The sequence below is a fragment of the Gymnodraco acuticeps genome, unplaced genomic scaffold (genome assembly GCF_902827175.1).
Source record: "Gymnodraco acuticeps unplaced genomic scaffold, fGymAcu1.1, whole genome shotgun sequence".
Taxonomy (NCBI): Eukaryota; Metazoa; Chordata; class Actinopteri; order Perciformes; family Bathydraconidae; genus Gymnodraco; species Gymnodraco acuticeps.
In genome coordinates, this window is record NW_022991101.1 from 126,616 (window position 1) to 142,481 (window position 15,866).

General features: G+C 41.7%; 1 protein-coding gene across 2 annotated transcripts in view; it reads left to right on the forward strand.

Annotated features, from left to right (window-relative positions):
- The first annotated feature begins 2,145 nt into the window (after positions 1-2,145).
- The window catches only part of gc2 (guanylyl cyclase 2), a 28,904-nt gene continuing 15,183 nt past the window's right edge, over positions 2,146-15,866 (forward strand). The window contains exons 1-12 of one of the 2 annotated variants that reach the window (XM_034236973.1): positions 2,146-2,298; positions 2,463-2,831; positions 3,880-4,008; positions 5,381-5,560; positions 6,599-6,716; positions 7,682-7,983; positions 8,782-8,913; positions 9,522-9,625; positions 9,913-10,031; positions 10,451-10,535; positions 11,381-11,477; positions 13,386-13,490. In XM_034236973.1, coding sequence (XP_034092864.1) covers positions 2,529-2,831; positions 3,880-4,008; positions 5,381-5,560; positions 6,599-6,716; positions 7,682-7,983; positions 8,782-8,913; positions 9,522-9,625; positions 9,913-10,031; positions 10,451-10,535; positions 11,381-11,477; positions 13,386-13,490 — 1,674 coding nt within the window. In that variant the 5' untranslated portion in view covers positions 2,146-2,298; positions 2,463-2,528. The remainder of the gene's footprint in view (positions 2,299-2,462; positions 2,832-3,879; positions 4,009-5,380; positions 5,561-6,598; positions 6,717-7,681; positions 7,984-8,781; positions 8,914-9,521; positions 9,626-9,912; positions 10,032-10,450; positions 10,536-11,380; positions 11,478-13,385; positions 13,491-15,866) is intronic. The other variant, XM_034236974.1, reaches the window with a different exon arrangement.

The window sequence follows — 15,866 nt, forward strand, 5'->3', positions numbered from 1 at the left end:
CCACAGTCCCGAGGTGTAAAAAACTCACACATTAAATGCAAGAACTACGGAGCCCTGGAGGGTTCATAGAGAGAAAAATAAATAAAACGTGGCCACGTTTTACTTTCTCGTGCGCACGCTTTAGTAACTCGTGCGCACGAGTTACTAAAGCGTGCGCACGAGTTACTAAAGCGTGCGCACGAGTTACTAAAGCGTGCGCACGAGTTAATAAAGCGTGCGCACGAGTTACTAAAGCGTGCGCACGAGTTACTAAAGCGTGCGCACGAGTTAATAAAGCATGGCCTCGTTTTGTGTGTGTGTGTGTGTGTGGGGGGGGGGGGGGGCATTTGTTTATGATAGTATCGTTCGTTCCGGTGCACTCCGGCAGGACTATAGCACATCGAGATTAAGATTAAACACATTTCTTTCACTTGGGAATACACTTAACTATGGGGAACCAGATTTGTGTAAAGTACTGTTCGTGGTAATTTGAAAACAAATGCCGGTGGTGTCGGATACACACGAACACGCACACAGAGCGGAGCTGAGCACACACACACACATCATGCGCCCCGGTGACAGGACATCTCCTTCATAAAGCGAGGGGGAATACTCTGGTAGTTCGATGTGTGTATAGGTGTGTGTGGTTAAACGTAGCAGCCTCGATCTCTATTCAGCGGTTCTAATGAAGGGAAACGCAGTGAAGTAAACAGTAAAAGGCACAGCTCTTTGCAGCTGGTGCCGCTCTTCTCAGATTCTGCTGAGTTACACGTTACTGCCTCCAGTGCCCTGTACGACGAAGCCAGTTCAACAGACCCTGGACCTGAATATGTTCGATTTACCCGGCTTAACTGACCCTAACAAACGCGATGTCGATAAGCGGTCCTACGAAGCTGGTTATCAACTCAGTAAATCAACCAGGGTTTCTCTGTCCGGCTGAGAGCGCGTTCATGTGAAAGGGACGGGGTTAGCAACATTTGACCAATCACAAACATGGAGACGCGTGCTGACAGCGCAGCATCATACTTCATGAATGAATAGTGTAAATAGCCAATCCTGCTTCGTAGTACAGGCCACTGGTGCCGCTGAGATTTCATAAAGTGAAGGAGGTTTTCCTTCTATAAAACAACTGTGGGCAGCAGATACTGTGAGTCACGGACAGGAATCCCTCAATTTAAATAAAACGAGGCCACGCTTTATTAACTCGTGCGCACGCTTTAGTAACTCGTGCGCACGAGTTACTAAAGCGTGCGCACGAGAAAGTAAAACGTGGCCACGTTTTATTTATTTTTCTCTCTATGAACCCTCCAGGGCTCCGTAAAGAACACTCAATAATTACAAAAAAAACACAAAATAACCGTTTACTTCAAGTAAGCAAGATATATAAAAAATATGATGTACATAGTGCAAATGAGAGTGCAAAAAAGTGACTGGTAAAGAGTGTATTTCTCTTATGTACCTTTTTAATTTCAGAGAATTTCCTGGTTTGTTTTCTTGTCTTATGCACGAACATTCTGAGACTTAGGTCACAAGTCATTATTCTTATTATTTTGTTATTTGGAAGATTCAAAGTACTTGGAAGACAGTGATATCCAGAGATGAGCCTGATAACTTCCTTCCTTGCTTTGCTCCCTACAGCTCCTTGAATCACGTGTGAAGCGATAGTCAAATATACCTTGAGTTATTAAAGTGATTCTGTACATCTGTTTCTTACAGTAACAACGGATATAAATACCATGCGTTCATATAAACCGCAGTGCACCGCAGCTGCTGCCGCATTCCTCTCTGACCATGAGGCTGTACAAATATAACATAAATCAAACATTTTCAAGTCTAACTGGACTGATCTGGAAGTTAAAACCTGTGTTTTCAACGTTGTACAACACACACACACACACACACACACACACACACACACACACACACACACACACACACACACACACACACACACACACACACTTGATATTATTAATCACACATCATCATTTTCACTTCACCTCAGACAGTGTGGCTTATATCGACAGAGGTCCTGATTGGATTAGATATAATCTGACAGGACAGGTCACACGCTTGTTGTAGGTCGTCTCTCTCACACACACACACACACACACACACACACACACACACACACACACACACACACACACACACACACACACACACACACACACACACACTCATTCATCCTGATAGTGCAGTAACACTCACTTGCTTCCTGCTGCACAACTTTTCTACCTTTTGGATTTAAACAAAGAGGATGATCGCCTCCAATCTTCCTCAGACTGAAGCAAGACTTGTTCGTCTCATCGATGCACGGTAAGAGTCCTCAAAAAGATAATCGACAGATGCATAATTAGAATTAAAAAGGTAGGAATAAGACTATAGTTTCATTGAGTTTTAGAAGTACTTCCAAGTGGCTTCTTCTTCCACCTCTGACTTAAACTCACTTCCACTTTTCTCCACATCCTTCATATTTCCAGGGGAGCAGCATCTTCACATCATCTTCCTACGAGTTCCTGTGAGCTCTGGAGGTTTTAAACTTTAAGATGCAAACACAGCGTCGTGCCTCCATCTTCTCCTCACCTCCTGCCATTGACTTCCACCATTTAGCTTCTGTTTCCTCTCCTCTGCTCCCTCCTCTCCTCCTGAGGTTCCTCCTGCTCCTCCTTTGTTTCCTTCCTTGTCCAGTGCATGCATCCTTTTTCCGGGTAGGGATTTTGGGGCCATGGGGGTGCGACCCTCTCTTTGCAAAGGCTCTTCCTAATGTGGCAGCACAACTCGCCGTAAACCGCATCAACAAGGACCGCTCGTTGTCCTACGCGGCCACCTTCGACTTCACCGTGCTGCAGGTACGACGCTTAAATCAGCATCTGACAGAAAGTCATGTGCATTAAAGGTGTATCATGCCAAATGCACTTTTTTATGTCTTTTATATATAAATATGTGTCCCCGGTGTGTCAGGAGTGTTAGAAAACGAAACCCTCTCTCTTTTCCTCCGTACCCACATCTCTAAAAACGGGGCTTCAATGGAGCTGATCCAGATTTGCGTCCGATATGACGTAATTTCTGAAATGTGGACCCACGGGCCAATCAGAAACGTTGCTATCAGAAACAATGCCTGACGTGTTTTGGACGTAATATGGTCTTTGTTTACATTAGCATCGCTAGCACTCAGAGCTAACCTGTACTGGAGAGCACAGGACATTTAAAAAAAAAAAAAAGGAACTCACCTTGTGGAAAAAGCATTTGAGCTCCATACTGTTTCAGAAATAATCCTTGATGTGGTTTGGAACAGGATGGCGTTTAATCACGGCAGAATTTTGCTGAATCTGCCGTGTAATTCTGAGCAGGCATTAGCTCCGCCTCCTCTTTTCTCAAGCTAAGGATCCAAAATCTGTGTCTCTCTAAACAGGGCTGAAATAGAGGGAGGGATGTCTAAAATACATGATCTGTTTGGTATTTTGAGCGAAACACATCATAGACATGTTTTTTATATATCTGAGACCCATAAGATATGCCTAAATATAGCATGATAGGTGACCTTTAAACTGCCTAATTCAGGGGTGTCAAACTCAATTTCATCGCGGGCCACATTAGCATTATGGTTGCACTCAAAGGGCCGGTTGTAACTTTAAGACTATTTATAATATACATTAAATAATGTATTATATTACATTATTGGCTCTGCATTGGATTATTATCAGTTCTGAAAATAACTTCATAAATAATTACGTCTGAAAGCAGAAGTCTAGGGCAAATAATTGAAAGCAAATATTCAACAATTTTACCAATTGCAATGCATATTATATTCTTTTCAAGCTCTTGCGGGCCACATCAAATGAGGTTCTTGAGTTTGACACCCCTGGCCTAATTGGTGTGTTGATTGTAACTTTCTAGGAGCCATGTGAGACATCAAAGGCGTTGGAAAAGTTCCTGGGTTTCCACACTAAGGCGTCAGCGTATATCGGACCATCAAATCCAGGATACTGTGACGCTGCTTCGATGCTGACCAAAGGCTGGAACAAAGTAGGTGTTTTAGAGGAACTTAAGGTGTACATGTGAGTGTTTTCCAGACATGGCAAAAGTACACACATCCTTTACTCAAGTAGAAGCACAGATACTCGTGTTTCAAAATACTCTGGTAAAAGTAGAAGTACTGACTAAACTTCTTTACTCAAGTAAAAGTAAAGACTTTGAAATGTACTTCAGTAAAAAGTACCCATAACTAGCAGCTGTTTTAAAGAGTACCTGACCTCCCTTTATATTAATAGAACAATAATGTCATTGTTAGCTAATGAATGTTTCCATGCTGAACAACGGCAACATGACAACGTTTTCATTGGTCCCTCTTCTTTAGAGAAGACCAGGAAATGATGGATACACGGATCGTGTTCAAATCAATAGGCACGCAATGACTCTAAAGAATAATGATCACGCATCAAACACACATTCAGACTAAAGGAACCAGCTGTTTGGAAAATGAGAGAAGTAGAAAGTACAGGTATTTGAGTTCAACATGTAAGAAGTAGAAAGTACAGGTATTTGTGTTCAACATGTAAGAAGTAGAAAGTACAGGTATTTGTGTTCAACATGTAAGAAGTAGAAAGTACAGGTATTTGGGTTCAACATGTGAGAAGTAGAAAGTACAGTTATTTGAGTTCAACATGTAAGAAGTAGAAAGTACAGGTACTTGAGTTCAACATGTAAGAAGTAGAAAGTACAGGTATTTGAGTTCAACATGTAAGAAGTAGAAAGTACAGGTATTTGTGTTCAACATGTGAGAAGTAGAAAGTACAGGTATTTGTGTTCAACATGTGAGAAGTAGAAAGTACAGGTATTTGTGTTCAACATGTGAGAAGTAGAAAGTACAGGTATTTGTGTTCAACATGTAAGAAGTAGAAAGTAAAGGTATTTGTGTTCAACATGTGAGAAGTAGAAAGTACAGTTATTTGAGTTCAACATGTAAGAAGTAGAAAGTACAGGTATTTGTGTTCAACATGTGAGAAGTAGAAAGTACAGTTATTTGAGTTCAACATGTAAGAAGTAGAAAGTACAGGTATTTGAGTTCAACATGTAAGAAGTAGAAAGTACAGGTATTTGTGTTCAACATGTAAGAAGTAGAAAGTACAGGTATTTGAGTTCAACATGTAAGAAGTAGAAAGTACAGGTATTTGTGTTCAACATGTAAGAAGTAGAAAGTACAGGTATTTGTGTTCAACATGTAAGAAGTAGAAAGTACAGGTATTTGGGTTAGAAATGTAAGAAGTCAAAGTAAAAAGCCGTCAAAAAAATAAGTAGTGGAGTAAAGTACTGATACCAGAAACATGTACTTACAGTAAGTACAGTAACGAAGTATTTGTACTCCAATACTTCCCCCTCCTCTCGTCTCCTCCTGCAGGCCTTGTTCTCTTGGGGTTGTGTTGGATACGAACTGGACGATGTTCGGAACCACCCAACGTTTTCCCGCTCGATGCCGAGGCCCAGCTGGGTTCTGCTCAGCGTCTTCAACTACTTCAGGTGGGCCAACGTCGCCATCATCGCTTCCTCAGAGGACATCTGGGTGGAGACGGCCATCAAGGTGTGAATATCTCATTTTCAGTACAGTAGATAAATGCAATCTAATGAAAGTGTTAGATGGAAGAGGAAGCAACACTAAAGCTTTATTTATATAGTACTTTTCATACAACACGTGCAGCTCAATTTACAAAATGACACAAGTTAAAATCAATCCCCTCAGATTATTTGTTAAGAACTTTGAAAGGTACATGCAGCTATATATAACATTTGATCAGGTTCATAGACACAAGGCGGTAAAAGGTAATACAAATAAATAACGGTTTCTCACTGACAGATAAGACACAAGACAACGGAGTCGATGCAACAATATAAAAGCCCATAAAACAAAGTGAACATATAGGTACAACAGAAATACAAATAAAAATCGATTAGACATAAGATATCTAATTGTAAAGCCACGACCAATGTTTTTACTCGTAAATGTAGGCTGAAATGCAGCTATCTTTTTTAAAAATCTCTTTTTGCTTTTCTCTTGTTTGATTTGATGGTTTTCAGCTAGTCAGCGTGTGTTTTCTCGACTGTATCTGATACCTTGGGGAGTCATGGTCTTCTAGTCCAGTGATTCTCAAATGGGGGTACGCGGACCCCTGGGGGTACGTTGGGGTACTGCAGGGGGTACGTGAGATAAAAAAAAAAAACGTTGATTAAAAAAATACATATAAATATATATAGGCTTTTTCTATCAAAAATGTTCGGGGTCGGTCAGGGGGTACTTGGCTGAGAAAATGTTTCAAAGGGGGTACATTACTGAAAAAAGTTTGAGAAGCACTACTCTAGTCTAATGAAAGTGTTCGATGGCAGAGGAACCAACAATGTGAAGGGAGGGACATTGAAGACGGTTTTAAAATTGTGCCAGTTTTTAATGTGTTATAATAGTTTCTTTTACTTGCATATTGACCGGTTAATGTGCCATTTAACTTGTGTTCCTCTGCCTGTATTGTTTTGTGTTCATTTGTTCTAACTTTGTTCATGCTGCCCTTCTTGGCTGTTTGATTTCATGGTTTTCATCTAGTCAGTGTGTTTTCGCTGTACCGTACAGGTGTCTGATTCCTTGGGGAGTCACGGTTTTCCGGTCAGGTTGGTCAGTATTTTGGAAAACACGCCTCACAGCATCCGACGAACTCTCAGCAAGATTCGAAAGATGAGAGAAATTCGTGGTGAGTTCAAGTGTTTTACTGGTGACGAGACTCTCAAAAAAGAACCCAAGTTGTTCCTTTTTTAATGTGTTTACTTACATGTTGTTTTAAATAAATAAACCCTGATTAAACATGTCAGTGTTAAAGGTCACCTATTATGCAAAATCAACTTCTCCATGTCTCTTCTACATCAACATGTGTCCCCTCTTCTTCATGTCTCTTCTACATCAACATGTGTCCCCTCTTCTTCATGTCTCTTCTACATCAACATGTGTCCCCTCTTCTTCATGTCTCTTCTACATCAACATGTGTCCCCTCTTCTTCATGTCTCTTCTACATCAACATGTGTCCCCCCTTCTTCATGTCTCTTCTACATCAACATGTGTCCCCTCTTCCTCATGTCTCTTCTACATCAGCATGTGTCCCCTCTTCTTCATGTCTCTTCTACATCAACATGTGTCCCCTCTTCCTCATGTCTCTTCTACATCAACATGTGTCCCCTCTTCTTCATGTCTCTTCTACATCAACATGTGTCCCCTCTTCTTCATGTCTCTTCTACATCAACATGTGTCCCCTCTTCTTCATGTCTCTTCTACATCAACATGTGTCCCCTCTTCTTTATGTCTCTTCTACATCAACATGTGTCCCCTCTTCTTCATGTCTCTTCTACATCAACATGTGTCCCCTCTTCTTCATGTCTCTTCTACATCAACATGTGTCCCCTCTTCTTCATGTCTCTTCTACATCAACATGTGTCTCCTCTTCTTCATGTCTCTTCTACATCAACATGTGTCCCCTCTGAAAGTTTCAGGAACAAAGATTCTCTCTCTTTTTGATCCATTTCTATAAAAACCTGTCTGAAAATGAGCTGATCAGATTTTGGCCACTTTATGATGTCATAACGATTTGTTGGCTTGTGTAACCATTAGCCAATCAGCAACCAAGGTATAATAGGGGACCTTTAAAGACCTCCTGTTGTGCTCTAGTTGTGGTCCTCTGCATGCACTCTGCTCTGATGGGCGGTGGCGTCCAGAAGCAGCTCCTGGAGACGGCCTTTGACCTCCAGCTGACCGACGGCTCGCTGGTGTTTGTCCCCTACGACACTCTGCTCTACAGCCTGCCGTACAGAAACGTCACCTACCCCGCTCTGAGGAGGAACAGCAAACTGCTGAGGGCCTACGACGCTGTGCTGACCATCACCATCAACTCTCAGCAGGGGTCTTTCTACGAGGCGTACAGGGAGGCAATGGAGAGAGGGGAGGTGGCGAAGACGCTGAAACCTGAACAGGTGATGGTTGGGGAATTATTTTCCTGGGCCCATAACTTTGACCCAGTCTTACGCCCCGGTCTAGGGGAACCTAGGCGTAGCATACAATTGCACACTCTGCCCACTCTTCCCACTCCCAAGAAAAAGTCAGTACACAGAAAAATGCCTTTAAAGGAGGTGAGACAAAGGAGGCGAGACAAAGGAGGCGAGACAAACCCACATAACAAACAAATAAACCTTTGCACCATATAGCTCTAAATCTTGCCTAACAAAATAGGTAAAATAAAATACAGGCTTCTTACCTATCCTAATGAAAAAACGGGATTTAAACAAAAGAAAAGGGTTTCGCACTCCTAGACAAATGAAAGCGTGTCTCCAAGACAGGTTAAATGGGCTTAGCTTCACAACAATAACAAAAGGTACAACAGGGACCGGTAATCGGTAACTTTTACCACACAGAACAACAGATCTTCTACACAACGGGCACGGAGTTGGGAGAAGGAGAGGTCGATGAGAGAGAGGGCAGAGGGACTGCCTTGCTGCAGCTTAAATGCTCCTGTCTCTTCAGGTGGACCAATCAGTGTCAGATGCAGCCAATCAGCTAAACGAGCACCGCCTGCTCACTCGTGTGTGTGTCTGCCTGTGTGTGTGTGTGTGTGTGTGTGTGTGTGTGTGTGTGTGTGTGTGTGTGTGTGTGTGTGTGTGTGTGTGTGTGTGTGTGTGTGTGTGTGTGTGTGTGTGTGTGTGTGTGTGTGTGTGTGTGTGTGTGTGTGTGTGTGTGTGTGTGTGTGTGCGTGCATGTGTGTGTGTGTCCTGCAGGTGTCTCCTCTGTTCGGCACCGTCTACAGCTCCGTCCTCTTCGTGGCTCACGCAGTGCATCGTGTTCGGGAATCTGGAGTCTGGATGTCAGGAAGAAACCTGGCAACACACACCCGAAACCTGGACTTCCAGGTACGAAAAGGAGCGGGACTAACACGCACGATACTGAACATATACAGGAAGTTACAGGAAAAATAGCTAACATTCTCATTGGTTATGTGTGTTGGACTTCATCAGGAGTCCAACAGGGTTTATATGTTGTTAATATTAACAATGATATATGGGAGTTATGTAAGAATGAACAAAGCGACTTACATACTGTGGACAATGAAGTGTCTTGCCCAGGGACACAACGACATGCTGACTGCAGTGGGGTTTGAACCTGTGCCCCCTGACCACAACACCAACGCACACTCCACTGCGCCACACACCTCCTTGGCAGTTATTTTAAAACAAAATATGTACCCTTATACTGTTTTTTGTATAGCGCATGGTGGAAAGGAGCAGGGAAAGAAAATCTTATTTTAACTGCCCCTTCTTACAAAAATGAAATAACCATAAAAAAGTTAAATAAAATCTTTCTTATTTTCTTTATTGTATTTTCTTTTCTTATTGTTTTGATTTAACTCACATTTTTTGCATCCAAACAGAACACTCCAAGCTTGATTACATGATTAAATGACCAAACATCATAATTTAAAAATGAAAGCTCTTACTATATATCTTACTTTTCTTTGCAGGGCTTCAGTCATCCGATAAAAACCGATGCGTCCGGAGCAGTTCTGCTGGAATACGTCATCCTGGATACTGACGGACTCTCCTGGGAACTAAAGCCTACGTACAGGTACTGTATATTAGCACTGAGGGCAGAGAGAGAAAAGCAAATAGATGTATTAAATATTCATAAGTGAGGTAAAAGAAAGTCAAAACAGGCTTTTATTTGGATGGACTTCAAATATACTCAAGTTTTGTTGAGAAATATCATAATGTTGAGTTTAAAGACCACACCATGACGTTTTTAATGCTGTAGTTTGAGTTTGTGTTGTATTTAAGGTTTGTATATATTTGTAACTCAAAGAATGCAGTGTTTTATTGTTGCCATAGTAACTTGTTTGCATTGATTACTGTCAGCATCGACATGGAGGCCGGTATGGTGGGTTTCTTGGGTCGAGAAATCCACTTCCCTCGAGGATACGGACCCAGAAAAGACGCCTCGTGCTGGTTTACTCCTGGAGTCATCTGCTCTGGAGGTCAGACACACACACACACACACACACACACACACACACACACACACACACACACACACACACACACACACACACACACACTCAGAAACACACTTCGCACTGTGCATACAGGCGTTCATGCCGTTTAGACTTTGAATGGCTCTAAAACACATAAATATATTCCTGCATGTGTATTTCCCCAAAGAATGTTTATATCTGTGTATAAATATGTTCCTTTAGTTGCAGAGTGCAGAGTTTTCATGAGGAAGTCTCAAAAAGAGTTTAAAAATGCACAGATGTTTTACTGAAGCGTAGCATGAGCAATTTAAAGTCATGAGAAAATGTTAACAACTCATTTGTATTCTTTCATTTCCTTTTAAAACCCTTAAAAAATGTTATGCATTCAATCAGAAATGAAGGAAATGTTTTTCTTGTTCAAGGCGTGGATCTGTTCCCGACCATCGACATGTTTTTGGGAATGATGGCCGCCTCTGTGTTTGGAGTGGCTTTAATTTACTGCATCAGGTACACACACTGGACTGGATCTGAATCCTCATCGACATTCAAATGCACTCTATCCATGTGAAAAGTTTGAATAAGAACACTTTCAAATGTGTTGTTGCAGTCCGGACATATAACCTTAGTATATAGATTAAAAATACAATGTTTGAGCCACTTATAGAAAATAACTTTAGTTAATGTCAAATTACACATTTTAAAGACAAGGTTTAAAAAAAATGCTCATTAGCAAATATTGACTAATCGTTGACCGACTGATTGATTGGCTGATTGGTTGATTCATTGATTGATTTGCATGTGCCGAACTATAATGGGTTAACAAGACACCAACAATACATTTCTAAGGTAATTGTAAGAAGGTTATCTGCTGCTTATAAGATCCTTTCTGTACGTCCACACGGTTCCGTCGCGTTGAAGCTTGCCGGTGGGCGTGTCTGGCGAGCGACCAACAACCAATCACATGAATCTCCCGCCCCGGACACACAAGCACGCGGTTTGATTGGCTAGCGCTTGTACTGGCATATGATTTGATTGGCTGGCGCTAACGTCGACGCTTGAAAAGTTGAACTTTTCTCAACTTTCGAAGCGAGCAACCACAATGCAGTTCGGCAAAGCGTGACGTCACCCCATTCAAAGCGAATGGGAAGCGTCTCCGTTGCCGCGTTGCCGGGTGGACGTACCGTTAATGTTAACTAAATAGACTAAGAAACCATCCAAACCAATGCCAAATAAAAACGAAGTAACCTTTGAATCTTAATTTTAACCTGAAATATTTTGTATATATTATTAGTTAGTTAGTTTGTGACTCCATTAAACTCTAGCACCTGATCCTGATATCTCTTGTTGCCTAGGAGACGCCTCAACCAGATCCGATTGGTTAAAGGTCCGAACAGGATTCTGCTGACTCAGGCTGACGTCACATTCATCAACCCGTCACTGAGCACCAAGGTCGGACAATATAAATATATTCTGTACGAATAAAAAACGCTTTAATTTGAGTTCGTTAAAAATAAAACTCCAAGAGGAAATTGTGATGTAGTTATTTAAATTTAATTAATTAATTTTTCTCTGTTTGTTAAAAATTAGATATTGTTCCTGAGGTAGCATTTGAATATAAAAAGCACACTTAGTACTCTACTTAAATACAATTTGAGGTTACTTTTTTAGGGTTTTGTTACTTTTATATTCACATCACATTACATTTACTTAATCAAAATGACAGAAAATGTTAATAAATATTGTACTTTTACACAGTTTTTGATACTTTTACAGACTTAAATTAATTACCAACAAAGAAATATATTTCATTATTAAAGTTTTAGCAACATTTTATATAAAGAAAGCTGAGTCAGGACGATGTACATTTAGTACTAAGTACGATTATAGGTCTCTTTTTTTAGAGTAATGTTACTTTTATATTCACTTTAACTGAATAAAAATGACAGATAATGACAGAAATGTTGAATAAATATTGTACTTTTACAGACTTAAATACATACAATAAATTGCCAACAAAGAAATATATTTTATTATTAAAGTTTTAGCTGTGTTTTATATAAAGAAGTTAAACTGAGCCCCAACTTTAGTGAGCACCAAGGTCAGACACTCTACGGCGGTACGACTGAAATACACTTTAATTTGAGTTTGTAAAAAACAAAACTGCAAGAGGAGATTATGATGTTATTATTTAAATTTAAATATATACATATGTCTCTATCTGTGAAGACGACCAGAGGTACTTGTTGAATATAAAAAGGACATTTAGTACCGAGTATTTCTACAGTATTTTATGTTTTGCTTAATGCTTTATTCACTTTGCAGTTTCACTTTATTATGACCAATAAAGAAATATAATGTAATAGTATAGGTTTAGTCAGTGCTTGAATTGGAATAAAAAAGGTGCCAGTACTCTAAATCAGCAACTGATCCAAGTCAATTTATTTATACAGCCCAAAAACAAGTATTTGGCTCAAAGTCATAGTATATCCTATAATGCTGGTGGGTTTGTCTCTGTACTGTATATCTTAGAAAGGCTCATTACTTAAACAAAGTGACTCAGGGTGCATCTGAGATTAGAGGGGGTGCAGGGGTAAAGTGCTATTTTTATAAATGGGGATTGGACCTCACCTCCTCTAGGGGGGTCCGGGGGCAAGCTCCCCCGCGAAGATTTTTTTTAAATATTGAAGTTAGATGCATGAATCTGGTGCACTTTGAGAGCAACATGAAGAGATCTATGGATACCTCTCAACATCCATATGAAACAGAACTGTAAACAGATGTACTTTTCTTTATGGATATAAAAGAAAGTAAAGCCTGACTCCTACTGGCGGCTGGTTCAATGACTCCTCGTCCCTGAGTACACTCACCATCTCTCAGCAGGAAAGGAGAGAGGGAATCCTTGTCCGGCGACAACCGCTGTCTTTTCGCACTATTATTAAGCCACGCTAACATTTTCGAAATGCTAACGTTATGTGATGTCTTTTCTGCTCTAGTCTATCGCTGCGGCGCGTCATGAGATGCGTCATGAGATGCGTCATGAGATGCCGCCGGCAGCATCTCATGACGCATCTATGACGCACATATTTGTTGTCATGACGGCAGCTGAGTACCGGCATTTTACTGAGTACCGGCACCTTGCACTGGGTTTAGTTGCATTGTATACAAATGTGTTAAATTGAGCTCCCACCTTTAGTGATAAACATGTTATTGCATACATTTATAATAAAATGGTCCATTGATAATGAGTACTATACCTTGATGCTTATGGACATTTGGTATATTAAGTATAATTTTGAATACAGGAGTAATTTATGTTGCATTTAAAGCTAGTTCCCACCCTGACCTCTGACCTTACAGAAGCTGAGTCAGGACGACAGCAAGGCGAGTCTCATGAGGAGCAACTCGCCCGTCTCCTCCCAAACACCGGCCACCTACGAGAACTCCAACATCGTCATTTTCCAGGTGAGACACTCAGTTTAAAGGGTCCCCTATCATACTGTTTTTATATATTACAGGTCTCAGATATATACAAAACGTGTCTCTGAAGTGTTTGGCTCCAAATACCAAACAGATCATTGCAGCATCAAAAGTGCTGATGCTCTGTCTGTTACTTTAGATGAAAATAAGGAGCCCCTCCCCACGCCCCTCTGAGAGACATTTGGTTACAAAGAACTCAATGGTGCTCTTGGAGGAGATTCAGACCCCATTTATGGTGCGTTTCCACTGCAGGCCTCGCTCGGCCTCGCTCGGTTTGGTTAGGCCTTATTAGGCCCGGCTCACTTTAATGCTGCGCTTCCATTACAGTTTAGGAACTGGGGCAGTAACTATAGTAACGCAGTGTAGGCGGAGCCCTGACGTCATCTTCAATGAGAGCCCCAGAAAAACAACACAGCCGTTAGCTCTTAGCACTCAGAGCTCACAGCTCCTCATATCTGTTCAGAAACTAGACAAAAGTTAAACAAGTACAAACCACAGACTGCCTGTGTCATGGCGAATACAGTCGCTGGTTTATTTATGTCTGTATAGGCCGTTGTTGTGAGTGTGGACGATCGGAGCATATATAACGTTAGCTTAGCCAAGCTACATTCAGAAAACACGCATTTTAAAGGGTTTTTCGTCTGCCGTCTGTCTGCAGACTTGTCAAAGCATTGATTCATGGTTTTTACTAACCGGTATCAGTATGTTGTTACTTCGGCATCATTTTGAAACGTGTATTACAATTAAATCACGGTCAAATATGTTCATCTTGTTGTAGTTGTAGCCCCCTTGCCAGCGATTCTCTCTCTGTTTAGCATACTCAGCCCGACTCAGCCTGGTTGTTCCTGGCCCTAGAACCACGATTTTATGGGGCCAGAAAAACTGTGAATTAGGACCCGCTAGCCGGTACTAGGCTAAGTGGAAACGCAACCAAAAACGGGCCCCGCACCGCTCGGCACGCTTAAAGCGAGCTACCCGCTGCAGTGGAAACGCGCCATTACACGCAAACGCATATGAAACGCAAACGAACCGAATACGATATCAAAAAAGTCTTCCCTTCACACGAGACCGCTCGGGAGCGCTGGAGACGCTGTAGTACATATGCCGGGCCTGTAAGTGGCGCTGTACTCCTGCAACAAAATACACCAAAGCGGAGAAGAAGACCCCCGAGCATGGTTGCCATGGTTGCCCTTCTGTTTATGCCCCGCGGTGGATTTAGCAACATGTAGTTCATGTAATTCTCCAAGCTACTTGTTGCTGATGGTTGTGGTAGAGGAGCTGTAGATGTTGCACTAACATCTGTAGCATGGTCAGTAGCACTAGCTACTGACCATGCTACAGCAGTGAGCAGCAGAGGTGGGGAGAGGTGGGGCTATGGCTTCATCGTTATCAGGAAATGATCGTATAGGACGTACACTGAGCCGTTTTGCCCCCCAGAGCGTTCCGGTTGCAGATCTATCCACCTTGGGACCCGTTATCGTTTGCGGGGTCCGTTTCCGCGTTTCCGTTACGGCCTCGTGTGAACGAACGGGCTATACGGAAGAGAAAACAGCACATCGGGTGATAAGGTGGGGGGGGGTTACCTTGGTTGCTGATTGGCTAATGGTTACACAAGACAAAACATCGTTATGACATCATAAAGTGGCCAAAATCTGATCAGCTCATTTTCAGACAGGTTTTTATATAAATGGATCAAAAAGAGAGAGAATCTTTGTTCCTGAGACTTTCAGAGTCTCTTTCCACAGAGGGGACACATGTTGATGTAGAAGAGACATGAAGAAGAGGGGACACATGCTGATGTAGAAGAGACATGAAGAAGAGGGGACACATGTTGATGTAGAAGAGACATGAAGAAGAAGGGACACATGTTGATGTAGAAGAGACATGAAGAAGAGGGGACACATGTTGATGTAGAAGAGACATGAAGAAGAGGGGACACATGCTGATGTAGAAGAGACATGAAGAAGAGGAGACACATGTTGATGTGGAAGAGACATGAAGAAGAGGGGACACATGTTGATGTAGAAGAGACATGAAGAAGAGGGGACACATGTTGATGTAGAAGAGACATGAAGAAGAGGGGACACATGCTGATGTAGAAGAGACATGAAGAAGAGGGGACACATGTTGATGAAGAAGAGACATGAAGAAGAGGGGGACACATGTTGATGTAGAAGAGACATGAAGAAGAGGGGACACATGTTGATGTAGAAGAGACATGAAGAAGAGGGGACACATGCTGATGTAGAAGAGACATGAAGAAGAGGGGACACATGTTGATGTAGAAGAGACATGAAGAAGAGGGGACACATGCTGATGTAGAAGAGACATGAAGAAGAGGGGACACATGTTGATGTAGAA